This window comes from Microcaecilia unicolor, chromosome 12 (assembly GCF_901765095.1).
Source record: "Microcaecilia unicolor chromosome 12, aMicUni1.1, whole genome shotgun sequence".
Lineage (NCBI taxonomy): Eukaryota > Metazoa > Chordata > Amphibia > Gymnophiona > Siphonopidae > Microcaecilia > Microcaecilia unicolor.
In genome coordinates, this window is record NC_044042.1 from 21026200 (window position 1) to 21045635 (window position 19436).

Here is a 19436-nt window from a genome sequence, read left to right on the forward strand (position 1 = left end):
CTCATTGATCTAAATTTACATTTATACATTCCTTTTATATTTTCATGTTTTAATGTTTCATACACATATATAAGTCTATGTTTTTATTCTTAATTTTTAATTTTCATTTTTATTTTCATTGTTGTTTTTATCACATTTGTATTTTGATGCATTTCTATGTATATTGTTTTATAGACCCCTGACGCAGGCCTTACGGCCGAAACACGTCACGTGTCGGGTCAATTCAGCTACTATTAATAAAGACCTTGTTCAGGAAGACACTCATTGTGAGAGGACTTTTTTGGATCCACTGTGTATTTTTCTTATCAGGTGCCAATGCCACTGTGGCTATTAATGTTGATGAAATTACATTTTCATTATCTGATGATTCTAATAAATCAGTGACATTCAATGGTTGTTCTTGGCCTGTTATTTTTTGATCACCTCTTTCTTTAACTGGAAGATAATACACTTGGGAGAAAGGAGGAATTAAATCCTCCCCTACACCTAAAATTTCCATTATGTATTTTTTTAACATTTCCCTGGGAGATATAACAGTTTGTTTAGGAAAGTTTATCAAACGTAAATTATTGCTTCTAATATTGTTCTCAAGCAGTTCAGTTTTTCTTCTCAATAAAGTCAAATCTTTAATCATAACCTCCTGCTGGGTAAGCAATCTTTTCATATCCAAATCTTTTTGTTCTTCTATCTGTTCCAGTTTAACAATTTTTAAGTCCGTTATTTTTTTTTTTCCTCTTGTTTTAACATTTCCTGGTTTAGTCTATTTATTTGTGGAGTAATTGATTTCCCTAGATCTACAATCAGAGTCCACAAAAAGTCTAGAGTAACTTCTGCTGGCTTGTGCGTATCAAAAGAAGGGAGTGGTGGTCCTACCAGATTCAAGTTTGCTGAATTCCCCACCGAATTCGTTGTAAATTTCGGTGTAGCCATCAAGGCTTCTTGCTCTCCAGCCAGAGGATGATCTGCCTCCCGACTAGGACTGGTCTCTCCGCTTCTGGGGGACCGATTCAAAGTCGACTCTGACGGGGTGCTACAGCACAACGGCTGAGGGGGTGGTTCCCTTGTGTCGGGGCTGAGCGTAAGCTCTAGCCCTAGAGACGCCGCCGTGCCTCCATTCGCACCGGCGCGTATCAACGGGCTACCTCCCGGCACTCCGAGCACTGCGGTAGATGAAGCTACTGGCGTCTGGAAAAAGGGCCGAATATCATGCGAAGTAGGAGCCGATCGCTGCGGAGCACTGGAGGCGGACTTGCCCCTTCGCTTCGGCATCGTAAGGAAATCAGAGAGCAGTAGTAATGGTGGCTGTTAGCAGGTACGCTCGGCGGCCATCTTGTTCCAAGGTGCAGTATTCTCGTTTTTCTCCATCATAAGGTGTGAAATCCTCTCCTGCCTTTTCCCCCCCTTAGGCTCCACTTTCCCCAGTTCTCTCTCCATCTCCCAGCAAGACCCCTAATTCTTTCTACCCCCAAAGTTGTCTCCCACATGCAATACCTCACCTCTTATTCTTCCTCCTCCCAACATCATTCTTTCTTCTCTCTTCCCCAGTTATTACTGTATTTCTCCAGCATGACACACCTGCAAGCCTGGTCCCCCCCTACACCAGTGACACAGTTTCAGCTTGTTCTTCCCCTACCCCAACCGCCAGACCCAATCTCAGCTTTCTGTGCCCCCCCCCCCCCATGACATACTCAGCTTTCTTGGTCCTCCTCCCGACTCCATGGTACACTCTTAGCTTTCTCTACCCCTTCCCATGGCACACTTATAGCCTTCCCTACTTCCCCAATACCATTGGCACATTTTCACCTAGGTCTGCCCCCCCCCCCCCCCCACCACCATCCCCATGGCACACACTCAGGTGGCGTCAGGTTCTTCAGACTCTCTCCCTCACAGAGATCACATGGCAAAGGGAGAAGGAAATAAACTGCTGCACATCGAGCCACTTTCTCCTCCTCTGACTGCCTAGACACAACTGTTTATGTGACCTGCAGGGCTGTGAGCTGGCACCATTCACATAAACAGTTGGGACTGGGCCAATGTACAGCAGTTTACTTCCTCCTCTTGCTGCAGTCACTGTAAGGGAGGAGAGAAACTGAGGCCAGACCTGATAGCACCTGGGTGTGTTCATGGGGATGAGAGGGGGTAGAGCAAAATGAGGACGGGAACCAGGACCCCCAGGTGTAACAGCCACAAGCAAAGTGAGCCCTTCCCCAGAGACAACTCAGGCCTCCTGTTTCCTTTTATTTTCGGTCCCCATTGACATAGGGATCCCCTTGGCCTGACTACGAAACCAGCTGCACAGGATACCTCACCTGCCATCTATTAGATACTGAGAAATACTGGCTGGCAGAGGGCTGAACAGAATACTCTGCACCTGTTGGCAGGAGAATGTATATCCACATGTCTAGACTGCTCTTGAGGAACAATGACAAATAATACTTTTCATGCTTCTGCTACTCAAAATCCTCTACTCTCACCTCAAGCTTTCTAGAACTTTGGTTACTGTGTCATTAATTCTTCATAAAGACTTACAAATAGATATTATCAAATTCTCCACGTGTGTTAAACCTACCTATTTATTCCATTACAACTTTTTGCCATAAGTACATAAGTAATGCCACACTGGGAAAGACCAAGGGTCCATCGAGCCCAGCATCCTGTCCACGACAGCGGCCAATCCAGGCCAAGGGCACCTGGCAAGCTTCCCAAACGTACAAATATTCTATACATGTTATTCCTGGAATTGTGGATTTTTTCCAAGTCCATTTAGTAGTGGTTTATAGACTTGTCCTTTAGGAAACCGTCTAACCCCTTTTTAAACTCTGCTAAGCTAACTGCCTTCACCACATTCTCCGGCAACAAATTCCATCTTGACTCAGTATCTGAATTCAATGCCTTTTTCAACATTGGGCTTACATTAAGTGTCTAACTAGTCCAATTAGAATTTGACCAGTTAGGAGGTAATGCAGTGCTCTTAACTAATTTTTAAGTAATGGCCACTTTGGATCCAAATGAGCTGAAGGAGAATCTTCCCCTGTGAGACCTCAACACTGCTGACCAGTGTGTGATAATAACATCCACCACACCAGCCTAGCTTCAAACTTTTTATTGGGTGTATCCTCGAGGATGGCATTTCCAAATACATTCTCTTTGTCTATTGAGAAATGCATTGTCCTACAAGCATGCGGCTCTTCCTCCCATCCACTTCCCTCTTTCTATGGTGAGCTTGGGTAGAGAGGCAGAGCATAGTAGAAAGAAAAAGCCAGAATGGCAATGAGGGCCATCCCAGAGGTCTCCAGGGGCCACTATCGGCCCCCAGGCCTTGCACTAAAGAACACTAAGCTAATAAGATGTCATTATATATATCACAGAACCTTATGCTTGTTTTATTACACGTGTCCTTTGCATTGCTATACTGATGGATGTACAGGAACAAAGGAGAAAACACATATTCAAATGTTTAAATAATTTAATGTTCCTGATCTACCACAACTGCTGAATAGTGCCAGGGAATAAAACAAAATGAAGAGCTGATCTACAGGTACAGAACACAATCGGGCCTTACTGTGGTCAGGAACAAAGTGAAATTTTTACCACAGAAAAAGTCTCTAAACTGACGCTCTTTTGGGAAGGGACATGCGTATAATTTGCTGCACCTTGGATTAAGTTATTATACAAATTTTGAACAAATTAAGTCATTTTCTATCGCTAGTCAAACCCACAGTTGTGAGGTAGGTTCTGAAGGTTAGATTAAGAGACAGTGTTCTAATCCATAGGGTGACACCAACTAAACTCCTTAGAGCAGAAACCTTCTCTTATGTACATCTGTACAGCATTACAGAACTTGTAAGATGCAGTCACAGCTCCAGGAGAACCTTCCAGTTATCCCACACTTACTGTAATTCCATTATCATTAATCTATGACATTTAAATAATTCTATTTTAATTTTATGCCTTAGACATCTCATTTTCCTTATGACATTTTGTCTTCAACAGTTCCTGTTGCCTCTGAAGCTCTAATAGTTCTTACAGTCTGCCATGCACACTTCCACCGATCCAGACCAAGGTCAGAAATCAGGCATTAATGTCATATACAACAAGTCCAAGAAGGAATAGCAACAAAGAAACGGTCGTTTTTATGAAACAGATAGGCGTTTCAGGGTAGCCTGGAGAGATTTCCTAAGAAACGTATCATTCAGGGTTAGAGCACTGGCCAGGGGACTCCAGTGGGCAGTTGTAATCTAGGAAGAAAAAAAGGGGGGGAGGGGGGAGAAAAGTACTCTTTAGCTTGCTGTTAAATCTTAGGACTCCCTATGATTACGTAAGAAACTTCCACAGCTGTTTCTTATATTAAAATACATTTTTCTTCAAAACTTTACAAAAAAAATGGGAAAATAAGACCATAGAGTATAAGAAAAGCTGCAAAAGTTAGAGGACAGTGTGTTGTCATTTAATTAGTTGGTTTAGAATTAGAAAGATTCAGAATCACTCACCAGGGTCAGCAGTTTAGGGTCATACTTATGTTAATTACATACCTCATACTGTGTGTGTAATTAACAGATCTGACAACTTAGTATAAAATAGGCACCTAGGTGAATGAGATCACATGTATCCTACAGGTTAAAATCTAAAACATGAACAACAACTTTCAGCAACTTCCACATTTCCCCACCTCATCCAGCATCCCACCTCTAGCGCTCAAGAAGGCGTATTTTCAAAGCACTTAGACTTACATTACATAGAGGCGTATTTTCAAAGAACGTAGACTAACAAAGTTACATAGGAACCTATGGAACTTTGTAAGTCTAAGTGCTTTTAAAATGAGCCCCAAAGTATCCCAGGTCCCTTCCCAGCCTCACCTTGAGTACTCCTAGCACCTATATCCTGCCTCTCCCAACCTTGGATATTCCAGATGCCCCAAGCTCCTCTCTGAAAATCTCATCTTGTGTATTCCAGATGCCCTAGGGATCTTTCGCAACAGCCAACCTTGAGTACTTGAAACACCCCATGTCATGCTCCCCATCTTACTCACACAGCTCTGATACTTAGTCAGCACCGTTAGCATCAACTTAGCAAATTTCACTGACTTGGTGAACTCAGGCGCTCGCTGGCAGAGATGCCTGATCAAGAGATCAAAATGGTCAGGGCTCAGCACCACCTGAAAGAAGACAAATGTGCCTTTCATTACAGTCGTGTTCTTCTCCAACACAACATCATACCTGCGAGCCCTTCTGCATGTTTCATATATTTTGCAACTAGTAAAAAAGGCCGTTTCTGACACAAATGAAACGGGTGCTAGCAAGGTTTTCCTTGGTGTATGTTTGAGAGAGTGTGTGTGACTGTGTGAGAGAGAGTGAATGTGCGAGTGTGTGTGTGTGACAGAGTGTGAGAGACTGGGTGCGAGTGTGTCTGTGAGAGAGAGTGTGTGTGAGCATGAGAGTGTGTGCCAGGGCCTTCCCCTCCCTCCCAGTTCCAGGGTCCCCCCTCCCTCCCGCCCTCCGAGTTCCAGGGTTGTTGTCCCCCTCCCTCCCTCCGAGTTCCAGGGTCATCCCCTCCCTCCCTCCGAGTTCCAGGGTCGTCCCCTCCCTGCCTCCCTCCCCTGCATTCATCCATATGCAGGCAACATCCTCTGTGCCCTGCCCCCTCCACCTCCCTCCGAGTTCCATGCCCTCTCCCTCCCTCCGAGTTCCAGTGTCCCCCTCCCTCCCATTTCCAGGGTCCCCCCCCCCCCCCCCTCTGTCCCTCCCTCCCAGTTCCAGGGTTCCATGGAACTGGGAGGGAGGGGGATGGAGAACGTTGGAGGAGTGATGTCAGCAGGTAGTTACGATCCCAGTGAGACACACTGGAATGCTGGAGGAGCAAATTATTATATTAGATGACTCTCACGAATCCAGCTGTTTTGTTTTGCTGCTCTGGTTTACTTCACAGCAATTGTCCAACTCACCTTTTTTCCTAGCAGTGCATGCAGTACAGAAATATCCTGTTCAGACCAAGGCACCTCCAGGACCTGTCTGTAAGCAGAGAACAGGAAAGAAAACTCAATATGACACAAAGAAGGGACCATCCACTTACCTCCCACTACTGCACCCCAAGTGCAAATAACAGAAACACACACACATATGGGCATTTGGGCTCAGACTGCCAGTGGGAGAATGAAAGCAGTGACAACGAAAAGCAACAATTTCCATCAGTGCTAAATAGCAGCTGCTTAACCACCACCACCCCCTTCACATACACCCAGTCATAAAGATGCACACTCCTATCCACGTATACAGCCAAAAATAGTCACTATACGCTGACACACATACCCGAGCACTGTAGCAATCAAAAGAAGTGGCTTCTCCTCCATAACAGCCAACCACTGTATAGACAGAGCCATGAAATGAAGTGGGCAAACAGCACATATCCTGGGTGCCCATTTTCTTATTAATCTGGTTATCAAAGCAATTTTTAGCCAAGATTGCCATCTTTTCCATCTGTCAACACATGAGCTCTTTGGAGTTTTGTGAGTACACAAGGAGGTGGTCACAGTTCTTGGTGTTTTTCTTTTCATTTTTGGCAGGAGGCACATTTGAGCATCCAGCCTAAGAAATGTAGATCATAACTTGCTCCGGAAACCACCATATGGATGATCTTGGGTTGTCCAGGTGTCACCATAATCGTGAACCAACGAGCCACTCTCCCTACTGTTTCTTACTATTAATGTACCTGAAAACCAGCACGAGATGCTCAGGCTCTAGACATTCTTCTATCATCCGGCAAAGCAGTTCCAGCTGCAAGGACCCTGCAATAGCAAGAAACAGAGAGGCGTTCAGCTCCCTTCTGCTTCAGACAGCCAGGTATAAGGTGTACGGTGGGCCAAGGTACAGCATGCAACACGTTGGCATCGGTACTGTCACTATACAGCATAAGGGAATGAACTACATAGCCAAATACCATAACAGAGGCTGAAGTACCTACGAGGGTGAAAACATTTTAATGCAAATATTATAAATGAACTACAGATGAAGTATTTATTGTGCAACTACTGTAACATAAAGGGGCCATGAAGATTGGGAACTAGTTATTACAAAAGAAATGAGATGTTCTGAATCTGACAGACCTCTCTCTGGAGACTGCAGGATGGGGTTAATCAGACCACAGCAAATGGAACCAGCATACTTGGAGCAGAACAAGGTCAGGGTGCTGATGAGAAGCCGTGAGGCAGGTTCTGTCAGTGAAAGAACCTGCAGGCAAAATTTACACAACCTCTTTCAGCAGTGAAGGAAAAGCTAAGTTTTTACGCTCATCTCACTCAATGCCCTCCTTTATCACCAGACAGATAGACCAGCACAGCCTCTGTTACCATCCAATCCTGTTTTGAAGACATTTCATTCCCATCCAGGACAAATGGCAGCAGCTTGAGACCCACTCGCAAGCGTGCAAGAGATCGCAGATGTGCTGAATACTCCCCTGCTTTCTCATACTTCTGATCACCCCCAGGAGCAGAGCTCTCTCATACTTACTCTGTGCAGAAAGAGGCTTGTGGTCAGAATTCTTGCACTGCTGAAGCTGAGGTCAGGTGTGAGGGTCTGGAGCCTGGTGCAGAAATGCAATACAGACTGTTCGGAAAGCTCCGATAACTGCAGCAATGAACAAAGCTCCGTCAGCTAGAGAGGAGGGGACAATGGGTCATTACTGTCAATGCCCTTATTTTGCAAAATAAATACATCTATATAAATAATTCTCACCTCCAATGTTCTGAATCTCACTGTGTGGCAGGGAAACACTGAAGCCCTGTAGTCTTCTAGGCTGTCATCACCACTCACTCTCACGCACAGACCCACCCTCAACCACACCCCATCCACATATAATTCACAACCACAACATTCTAAATGTAAATTTGTAGTTGCAAGATCCCATGAGTGTCTGCCCGCCCTCGCGTCACAACGTGATGAAGTGGAGGGCGGGGCTATGACACTCAGCCAATCGCCAGTTCCACCGCCCCTCCGACGCTTCCCCCCACCGATGCACAGCCACAAACAGCGACCTACGTAGGGCCTCCACCCCCCACCGACGCACAGCGACAAACACCGCTACGCAGAGGGAGGAGTGCCGTCCGAACACCTGATCCGCCGGGACCCCGAACCTGCCGCCCTCCACAAAAAAAACTACCCACCTGCACCCTCCCGACGCTGCCGCAGGAAAACCTTGCTAGCGCCCGTTTCATTGCTCACAGAAACGGGCCTTTTTTACTAGTATAAAATAAAATAAAGCCAAGCTGATTTAGGTGCTAGAGCCCATTTCTTTTTACGTTTACAGCAAGAACACAAATACACCCCGGGAGTGAAATAATGCACACGTGAGGGCTAGCTACAGAGATGCACCAACTTTGAAGCTATGAACACACATAGCTAGTCAGGTTTTCAGGACGTCCACAATGAATATGCATATGATAAATTTGAATGCACTACATCCACTGTACACAAATCTCTCTCATTCATATTCATTGTGGGTATCCTGAAAATCTGACTGCCTGGGTGTGTCCTGAGAACCACTGGTATGGAAGTGGACCACACAATATTATTTATTATTTTCCACATTTATAACCCAGTCACATCTCTTTTACTAACCTGGGCTGGTTCACATTCATTCAGGACTTGCAACTCAGGTGGAGCAACTACATCAGATATCTACAATGAAAAACAAGCGGCAAAGAGAAAAAAAAAAAAAGTCATTCAGTTTCAGATTGCCTAGTACTGAAATCTAGTCACCTGACAAAGATCTAGCCCTTGAATGACCTAGAGATGGGAATAACTAGTGAGGTAATTAAATTCGCCGATGACACAAAATTATTCAGGGTCGTCAAGTCGCAGGAGGAATGTGAACGATTACAGGAGGACCTTGCGAGACTGGGAGAATGGGCGTGCAAGTGGCAGATGAAGTTCAATGTTGACAAGTGCAAAGTGATGCATGTGGGTAAGAGGAACCCGAATTATAGCTACGTCTTGCAAGGTTCCGCGTTAGGAGTTACGGATCAAGAAAGGGATCTGGGTGTCGTCGTCGATGATACGCTGAAACCTTCTGCTCAGTGTGCTGCTGCGGCTAGGAAAGCGAATAGAATGTTGGGTGTTATTAGGAAGGGTATGGAGTCCAGGTGTGCGGATGTTATAATGCCGTTGTATCGCTCCATGGTGCGACCGCACCTGGAGTATTGTGTTCAGTACTGGTCTCCGTATCTCAAAAAAGATATAGTAGAATTGGAAAAGGTACAGCGAAGGGCGACGAAAATGAAAGTGGGGATGGGACGACTTTCCTATGAAGAGAGGCTGAGAAGGCTAGGGCTTTTCAGCTTGGAGAAGAGACGGCTGAGGGGAGATATGATAGAAGTGTATAAAATAATGAGTGGAATGGATCGGGTGGATGTGAAGCGACTGTTCACGCTATCCAAAAATAATAGGACTAGAGGGCATGAGTTGAAGCTACAGTGTGGTAAATTTAAAACGAATCGGAGAAAATTTTTCTTCACCCAACGTGTAATTAGACTCTGGAATTCGTTGCCGGAGAACGTGGTATGGGCGGTTAGCTTGACGGAGTTTAAAAAGGGGTTAGATAGATTCCTAAAGGACAAGTCCATAGACCGCTATTAAATGGACTTGGAAAAATTCCGCATTTTTAGGTATAACTTGTCTGGAATGTTTTTACGTTTGGGGAGCGTGCCAGGTGCCCTTGACCTGGATTGGCCACTGTCGGTGACAGGATGCTGGGCTAGATGGATCTTTGGTCTTTCCCAGTATGGCACTACTTATGTACTTATGTACTATGAAGGATACTACTGAAACAGGACATTTAGGGAATCCCAGTAGAGAGGCTTCAACAATGCTGAAAGTAAGTCAAGTGTGCTAAATGAAAGAGCAGGATAAAGGATGCAGAGGGTACCATTTCTCTACCTGTAGTGGTTCATTTTTGCATTAATTCTACTCTCTCCTGCCACCTCTTTGAGCAGTATTTTGGATCATATGCGTTCATCTTGCATCCCAGATATGTGACTGCATTTGGTGGGTGGCCATGTAAAACTGTTTGTGGTGGTACCTCAACAGATATGACATAAGTGCAAATTATCATTGACCAACGAAAGGCATTTATACCCCTCATCTCTTGCTGGGATGCAAAAGCGGCATTTGTTTTGACCCCATCAGATGAGAAATCATGAGAATGCACAATACTTACATCAGTTTCAGTCTGCAAAAGTTCCTTTAGTCTGGGCACTGATGACTTGGAGAGGAGGAGAAAAAAAAAAAGAGATTAAACTGTTAAAAGTGTTACCTAATAGCTCAGATTCTCTGAACACTACCAAGGGCAAAAGACATAGATGGACAGTTGGAATAGAATCACGTTCTTTGTGTATGATAAAAATGCTAAAACAAAGGAGAATCCAAGAATTACCTAGGAGATCCCCAAATGTTACAACCCATGGCTAAACCATCATAGCCAGGGCAAGATTAAGGCATAGGCAGACTAGGCATGTGCCTAGAACCCAAATATTTAGGATGGCCCTGACAGATGTGCTAAATTCAGCGGTTCCCGATCGGTATGCTTGGAGGAGCTATCACAGAAAAGAGCAGAGGCAGGCCAAAGTTGCCACTACTTGCTGAAGTCTGCCTGTCTATCCTCCTCACCCTCTCTGTATGTTCTGCAACCGGCAAGTGAAGTCAACGAGGAGCACTTCTCACCTGCTGCTGCCTCCTTGTTTGTCAGTTTCCCTTTGCAGTTGGACCTGAACAGGCCCCCACAGTTTCACAAGACTGGTCAGTCCCACGCAGTTCTGACTGCAGAGAAAAGCCAGCAGAGGAGTGCGCAGCAGCAGGTAGGGAAATACTACTTGCTGACTCCTGTCTGCTGGAGTGGATCAGCCAAGGGTGATGATGGTGATTATGCCAGTAGATGTGGGGGATATGACGGTTTTATTCATTTCAATTTGATTACACACTTTTTCAAGAATGTTCAAGGCAAGTTACAGGCATCAAATCATGTGAATAAAAGAAAAATGGGGGGGGGGGGGGGAGAAAGAAAGAGGGTAAAAAAAAAGTATTTATATTGTAGTGAGGAGCCCACAACATGATTCTTTACATTGCTATAGATTATACTGTAGAATACTGGGAGATGGAGTTAGCCATAATGTGATTCCATCTCCCAGTATGATAAGCAAGGCAAACCAACCACCCACCCACAAAAGCAGAAATGAGATAAGCAGTGATAACAAGAAAAAATGATAAAGTCTAGAAAAGAAATGCACTTTACTAAAATATCTAAAAGGGAAAGGGAAATGGGACTTGATATACCGCCTTTCTGAGGTTTTTGCAACTACATTCAAAGCGGTTTACATAGTATATTCAGGTACTTATTTGTACCAGGGGCAATGGAGGGTTAAGTGACTTGCCCAGAGTCACAAGGAGTTCCCCAGGATCAAAGTCCACTGCACTAACCACTAGGCCACTCCTCCACTCCGTTACCCCATCCCACATCATTCCATGTGACAGTCTTGCAGATACCTTTATAAAGTCAGGTAGTACTTGTGCTTTTTCAGACTGGGAGCTGTCTTGCCTGGCACTGCTTTTTTGCTCTTGAACCATCTGAAGCACTGGTACATCAACAACAATATTCTTGTCTTTGTCGGCAGCAGTGGCTACTGTTTGGGAGGCATGACCACCGAAAGGCTCGAAGACCATCCCATCTCCCACGGACCTGCTCCATTTTGTTGGTCCTTCTGTTTCAGAATCACAGGAACTAAGACTGAGGTTTTCCTCTGGTGACCTCTTACGTTTCCTGGAGCTCTGGGACTCTGCACTTTTGGCGCATTCTGGATCACTTTCACAACATGTGTCCTTGAACCAACTTAGCTGCCGTTTACAGTCCACTCTGCCCATACCTGCTGTGGCAAGTTTCTGGCACATATTTTTAAGTTGCTGCTGGCAAGTGTCTGATAGAGGAAGAAGGGCTGAGTAGCTACCTTCTCCAAGGTCTCTCTGAAATAGATCTCTGTATGCTACCATCCATGGGTCGCAGCTAGTATCTTGGCTTATAGTCTGGAGCACTCGATGTAGACAGTCCCTTGGTACAACAGAATGTATTGCATGCAATAAAGAGAGGAGGTTTCTTTGACACAGTAATGGCAGTAGCAGAAGTACAGGTTTTCTAGGGAATAGAAATAAATATTCAGTTTGTAAAAGAGAGCATTACTACCAAAAACTGGTTTTGATACAGTGGCTATTTTTAATTTATTAACTGTCCATCCACACAAGCTCAAGGCACATAGCTCTAGTAGTATACTGGTTCTGAGAGAACTGATCTCTCTGAAAGCTATAATACCAAGTTAAACGTTTCTATAAACATAGTAACATAGTAGATGACGGCAGAAAAAGACCCGCACGGTCCATCCAGTCTGCCCAAGAAGATAAATTCATATGTGCTACTTTTTTTATTTGTACTGTCCTCTTCAGTGCACAGACCGTATAAGTCTGGCCAGCCCTATCCCCGCCTCCCAACCACCAGCTCTGGCACAGACCGTATAAGTCTGCCCAGCACTATCCCTGCCACCCACCACCGGCTCTGGCACAGACCGTATAAGTCTGCCCAGCACTATCCCCGCCTCCCAACCACCAACCCCGCCTCCCAACCACAGAAGTCTTATCTCCTAAAATTACTCTTTGACCAGTTAAAATTTTCCTATAACAAACCTATAACCATAAATAAACCCAATTGCTCATAGAACATTTAATACGAAAAGCATTCAGACCAAAGGAAAGCAACAGTTCTCTTTTGCTTTCTAGTTTTTAATTAGTTGTACTTATCTACATCTGTTATGAATATACATAAAATGAGCTACGTCTATGCCATCACCACCTTGAAAAGTAATTAAAGAATACACTATACATAAGTGCCACAAACAGAATTACATTTCAACCAAAGGGAGACCAAGAAAAAAAAAAAAATAAAAAGGAGAACTACAAGTTACAGAATAGAGTAACAGAAAAGCAGTCGGCTTAAAAACTTAGGGGCCCTTTTACAAAGGCGCAACAAAAAGTAGCCTGCGGGTAGTATGGGCGAATGTATGGGATGCGTGCTGGACCATCTCTCTACCGCGTCTGGAAAAAAGGGAGGGGTTTGGGCCAGAAAATGGACATGCAGCAAAATGAAAACAGGGCACGTCTATTTACAGCCTGAGCCCTTAACGCCACCCACTGATTTAGCGTAAGGGCTTACACATTACCCACCCGGTAACCGTCCAGTACGCGCTAACTGCCGATTACCACTGGGAACGCTCCTGCGGTAGAAAATGATTTTCTACCACAGGTTTTTGGCGCACAGCAAACTCAGAATTATTCCCAGGTGCACGCACTAGCCGGTAGTGCCGATTTGACGTGCACGGAGGCCCTTACATGACTCTGTAAAAGGGTCCCCCCAATTTGTTGTAGTATTGACCTTAAATATTCCCATTAGTCCACCCCCCCCACCCCCCAAAAAATCTGTTTAGCTGTAGATCCTTTCATCACCATATTCCCTGTTTCTCAAATGCAAAACTTTAGGTCTATTAAATGAAATTAAAAAGAAAACCAAAGGAGATCTCAAAGCCCTAGCACCTTCCTCGATAGATATAACAATGAACAAGACTCCGATTGGGTGACACATTAGTGAACATTGGAGGCAACTTTTCAAAATTATTGGGAGTACTAAGCTCAATGGAAATAACCCCTCCCTGGACAAATACAAACAAATTTATCAATATTGGGGTGCTCAAGCACCCACAGAGTCAGCTCCTATGTTAGTGAAGCTGGACAGGGTGTACACACATTCATTATTTAAAAGAGAGAAAAAAAAGGCTCTAATCCTGCGAGCCGTGATGGGGGAGCGTTGCATTAGAAGAAGAGGAAAGTAATCGGGCTAGTCACTGGTGAAGGGTCTGGCAATGATAGTGAGAGGAGGGGGAGGGGTATGGAGATCTGGGAAGCACAATGGTTCCAAATATGATTGACTGCTGATTATGGGTATGTAGTCTTCAGCAGCAGGGTTGGTTGGCTGGTGGAATTTGCATAAGGAACTGGTTTAAGCAAGAGGTGTAATGTAGGAATTTCAAATAGAATTGTTAAACACAAAAAGTTGTAACATAACATCAGAACTATAGTGAGTAGGGGAGGGGGGAAGTCATTGTCAAAAGTTTGATGACTGCCTGTACTGTTATATCTTTTTTTTATGTATGTCTTGATTTTGGAACTTCGGTTTATTCGCTGGTGAATTTCTTACCATTGACTTATCAATAAAAATTTGTTGAATCATAAAAGAAAAAAAAAAAAAGCACCATACATTTAACGGCGAAAGAATTCAATTATTCCGTGCAGAAAACGGTAAAGTAAGCTCTCTTGAGCAGGGACTGTCCTTCCCCTTGTCTAACCCTGGCAGCGCTATAGAAATGCTAAGTAGTAGCAATAGTAAAGTGCTCAGATTTCTTACAGGATCAGGGTCTTCTCAGGTCCCTCCAGGGTGGGCTCTTTTCTACACAAGGTCTCCGTGAAGGTCCTCCAGCAGAAGGGCCGCTTCCCTGGCTCCTGCCCGGTCCGGATACGCCGGAGGAACTTACAGGCGGCCAGAGACCCCCAGGAACCAGACATGAGAACGTGCAGCAAAAGGCGGGAGGGCCGGTCAAAGCGGCCGAGCAAGAGAGTTCCCTGTCCCTCCATCCCCCAGGAAGACTTTCATGTCAAAGCCACCTCCGTCCCACAGGATCCAACCAGGACGTGCTGAAAACAAAGTACCACAAAAAAAAAGATAACCATCCGCGGGCAAATATCAACTCCCTGACACTTTTCCCCCAGCTTTAGAAACGGTCAGTAGTAGTAGAGACAAGTCAGCGCCCTGAGCAAACTTCCAAATTCAAACCTTCCGCCCACGTATCTAACGTCACTTCCGGTCCGTCCACAGACAGTGTTGCCAGGTGGAAAATTTTTTTCCCACCCAATGCAGCACAAAACCCGCCCAAACTCAAACCCCGCCCTGACACCCCCACCCCCGCGTCATCACCCCGCCCCCGCCGTCATTAACCCCGCCCCCGCCGTCACCGGCCCCGCCTCCTACGTCACTAACCCCGCCCAAAAACGTCACTAACCCCGCCCCCCGCGGCCGAAAAAGCCGCACAAAAAACACGACGGGACGGAACGTCATTTCCGATCCATTTCCCTGTCTATGTCTAGTACGCATGAGATGACGCGAGGCGGGCTTATGTTTTTTTGTGCCCATATTGCTTACTGTCTTCCCCTGGCTCCTTTAGCACTATTACTCCAGGCCGCCATGCTGCAAGTGGTATCAGTAGCTCAGGCATCATAGGACCCAATTTTTTTCAAAATGATTGGGGGTGAAGCACTTTCAGTTAGTAAGATCATATTTGGTTCGCCTATTATTGAATGTGCTCTAGCCAAATATTCCTTCCAACTATATGATACGTTCATTGCTGTAGGCTTAAAAATGGTTTTAACAAATTGGAAGGATAACTCCTTTTCTTAATTCTCCCTTTTGGTGGCATTCTGGCTTACAGATCCACAAATTTGAGCTATCTTTAGCCCTCAAAGTTCAAAATTGCCTTTAACAACCTATCTTTCTTTAAACAAGAGTTCTTCATAGTACTCGAGTGTGAATTGCAGGTTTTGCTTTGAATGCATTCACAAATTGCTTCCCCCCTACGCTCCTGCCTCCCTCCTTTTCCTCCCTCTGTTACCTGTCCACTGTTATTGTTTGGTGTGATTACCTGATTATTTCTTGTAATTTGTATTTCCTACCCCTGTTATTAAAATGTAATAAAAATGAAAAAAAATGGGGGTGTTATAAACTGAAAACAAATGGCGCCACCGTTGGATGTCGTTTGCTTAATAGTGGGGGTGGTCATGCACCCACCGAGTTGGCACCTATATGCGCAGAACCAGCGACATCCACATGGGGATCCCACTGTATCCATCTTTTACGTTTTGACTTCCGCATAAGTAGATCTGCTCCCGAGTCCCGCAGTATCTAGTATGCACATACATTAATTCGTTTTCAATTTTGTTAAGAGACAGTCTAGATGCTAAAAAGACAATTAACTCAGAAATAAGACCCCCCCCCCCCCCCCCCCCCAAAAAAAAAAATAAATAAATAAATAAAATTTCTAACCCCTGGTCTGTTCAGGGAATGTGACCTCAGACACTGATAGTGGCCTGTTCTTTTGACCTGCCCCAAAGAGGAAAATGGTAGCAGTGGTCATCAGAGGGTGCTGATCTACATGCCCTCCCCCAGGTATGAAATTACACAAGCAACCCCACCCTAATCACACAATAAAGCTCCCCCTCTAACCTCACTGACTCCCACCACCCCACCTCTCAGCTTAAGTTTGCTTCATTTCTTGGGAGGTAGGATTTAGGAACGTGTGCTGGATTGGAGCAGAGCCTGATGAATTCTAGCAACTGCTGAAGACTACAGTTCTGGCTTGGCTTGTCCCAGCCCTCAGTGGTGCCAGTATGGCCTGCTTTCTGCTTCTTAGACCTGAAGACCTGGTGAGCTTTAGGACCAGAACAGCCACAGACTTTCATCTCCCAACTTCTTCATAATGGGTAAGAGGGGCTGTGTGTGTGTTAGGACCCTGCTCACCCCTGTGGCATACATCACACACAGTGCATCTGACTTTACTTCTCTGGTGAACAGAAGATCCAGAAAATGAAAATGAAGTATTAACAAAGGTGTAAAGAACAGCAAAACAGCAGCCAGCATGGTTAAAAGGTGAAGTGAAAGAGGCTATTAGAACCAAAAGAGCATCCTGTAAAGAATGGAAAAAGATCTCACTGAAGAAAATGAGCAGTGTTGTTGAGAGATGATTCAGAAAAAGGGCACGGCCCATAGCCTAGCAGCAGGGCTAGCTTTGTGCTTCCTGTAACATCACCACCTTTAAGCTTATGAAGAAAGAAAATGTAAAGGCACTGATATAGAGCTGGCTTGAACAGGCTTGGAGGAAACAGTTTGTACAGGATGCACGTATATGGAAACAAAAATTTAGTATATATGTAACTGCGCAGTAATAGGAACGGAGCATTATTTCCTGGCTCCTAGATTTGTGAGTGCTTGTGATTATGCTCCCTTAAGAACGACCGTAAGACTTTTAACCCTCCATTGCCCCTGGTACAAAATAAGTACCTGAATCTATGTAAACCACTTTGAATGTAGTTGCAAAAACCTCAGAAAGGCAGTATATCAAGTCCCATTAACAAGATTCTGGAATGTTGCTATTCCACTAGCAACATTCCATGTAGAAGCCTGCCCTTGCAGATCAGCAACGCAGCTACACAGGCTTCTGTTTCTGTGAGTCTGACAACCTGCACATATGTGCAGGACATCAGACTCACAGAAACAGAAGCCTGCGCGCCCGCCTTGGTGATCTGCAAGGGCAGGCTTCTACCTGGAACATTGCTAGTGGAGGAGTAGCCTAGTGGTTAGTGCAGTGGACTTTGATCCTGGGGAACTGAGTTCGATTCCCACTGCAGCTCCTTGTGACTCTGGGCAAGTCACTTAACCCTCCATTGCCCCTGGTACAAAATAAGTACCTAAATATATGTAAACCGCTTTGAATGTAGTTGCAAAAACCTCAGAAAGGCAGTATATAAAGTCCCATTTCCCTTTCATTCTCTTTTGTAATACAAAATAAAGCCAGCTTAATTTGATTTACTACTACTACTTTGTAGACTCAATTTATTTCAGGTAAACAGCCTCAGGTCCCGAAGGTACTGCATGCCTTGGACCCTGAACATTTGGTAACATGCCACGTGATTTTATTTATTTAGATTTTGCTCACACCTTTTTCAGTAGTAGCTCAAGGTGAGTTATAGTCAGGTACACTGGGCACTGAATTTCCCTGTCAGGCTCACAATCTAAGTTTGTACCTGATGGTTAAGTGACTTGCCCAAGAGCACAAGGATTTGATTTGCCCTGGTCCTGGACAGGGGAGCCCGACACCAGGTTTATGGAGAAATATGAGGCTTGAAATTGTGGAATTGGTACCATGAAATTGACTTCCTGGCCTACTGCCTCCGGTTTTGATGATTTTTGTCTCAGGACTGTAAATATGATTGCTTTTGCTCTAATAGCAATTAACACAGTGCAGCAAAACAAAGCTTATCTAAATCCAGTTTGTCATAAGGCTGGTATCTCTTCCTTGGCGATGGACTAAGGCGGGTCCGTTAGACCTAATGTCTCCCTCAGCGGCAATTCCTTTTAGAACTTCAGAGGGAGTGCACTCACAACATATTGCTTGTTGACTGTGTATTAGTGCAGAGTAGACACGATGTCCACTTTGAGCCCTGTTCAGGAAGTCTGTAAACTTTTTCCCCTTAGTAAAATGGAGATTATAGATACAAACCGGAAATGGGTTAAATGGACTGCGAAGGATGCTTTCTTGTCCTGGCCATATGAGTAATCTATTAAAATTCCTGGAATTTAATAAGCAAACAAACAATCATTGGAACACCATCTGGCATACCTTCCACCTCTATAAGAACTTATGTCACTGCCCTGCAAAACGTTATAACCCAGATGTCTGCCTTACAGACCAAACCATCTCCTTTGCTTCCCCCCCCCCAGCATTTCACCCAGAGACAAGGTCTACCGGAAAAACTTTACCCACAAGACATGGAAGGATCCAGTCTATGTTGGACCATACACCATGAAGACTGTTACTCCCCACAGCCGTTCCAGTGAAAGGAAATGATCCTTTTGTTCATCTGAAGGACAGTCACTTAACCCCTTAAGTGATTTGAAGGACATTACTTTTGCATAACAAGACTTAAAACCCATAACCTTGGGAAGGTACATCCTACACATAGCAGGACCATCTGGAGACCAGCCTCTAACCGATTTATAAAGAAAGTTACAGAACAGACAGACATGGGTTAATGGGACAGAGTCAGCATGGGTTCAGCTAAGGGAAGTCTTGCTTTACCCATTTGCTTCATTTGTTTGAAGGTGTAAACAAACATGGATAAAGGTGAACTGGTTGATGTACTATATCTAGATTTTCAGAAAGCTTGACAAAGTTCCTCATGAGAAACTCCTGCAAATATTAAAAAGGCATGGTTAAGAGGCAATATCCTTCTCTGGTTTAGAAATTGGTTATAGGGCATAAAACAGAGGATAGGGTTAAATGGCCATTTTTCTTCAATGGAGGAGGGTGTAGTAGAGTGCTGCAGGGATCTGTACTGCAACTGGTGCTATTTAACAGTGGCGTAGCTACGTGCTGCCACAGGGGCCTCACCTTCAAATTTGCTCTGGGCCCCTGGTTTGGCTGACAGGGGTCCCCAACTCCTGCCAGCTGAAGCCTTTTGTCCAGCACCACAGCATTGCCTGGCCTGCTGTCTTCACCTCACATCTGGCATGTTCCTTTTACTGAAATT

The 19436-nt window shown here is 44.7% G+C and overlaps 1 protein-coding gene across 2 annotated transcripts; it reads right to left on the reverse strand.

Annotated features, from left to right (window-relative positions):
* Positions 1-3478: 3478 nt before the first annotated feature.
* On the reverse strand, positions 3479-14942 carry FANCE (FA complementation group E). Of its 2 annotated transcripts, none has more exons than XM_030221681.1 (10): positions 14485-14942; positions 11529-12171; positions 10207-10251; positions 8610-8669; positions 7503-7619; positions 7100-7223; positions 6706-6781; positions 5942-6008; positions 5030-5155; positions 3479-4238 (listed from the first exon to the last, which is right to left on the reverse strand). In XM_030221681.1, the coding sequence occupies exons 1-10, from the start codon at positions 14709-14711 to the stop codon at positions 4134-4136; spliced, it is 1590 nt and encodes a 529-aa protein (XP_030077541.1). In that variant the 5' UTR covers positions 14712-14942; the 3' UTR covers positions 3479-4133. The 2 variants fall into 2 exon arrangements, with proteins under 2 accessions (XP_030077541.1, XP_030077540.1); XM_030221680.1 differs by having other exon boundaries at positions 7503-7646.
* Between the last annotated feature and the right edge of the window lie 4494 nt (positions 14943-19436).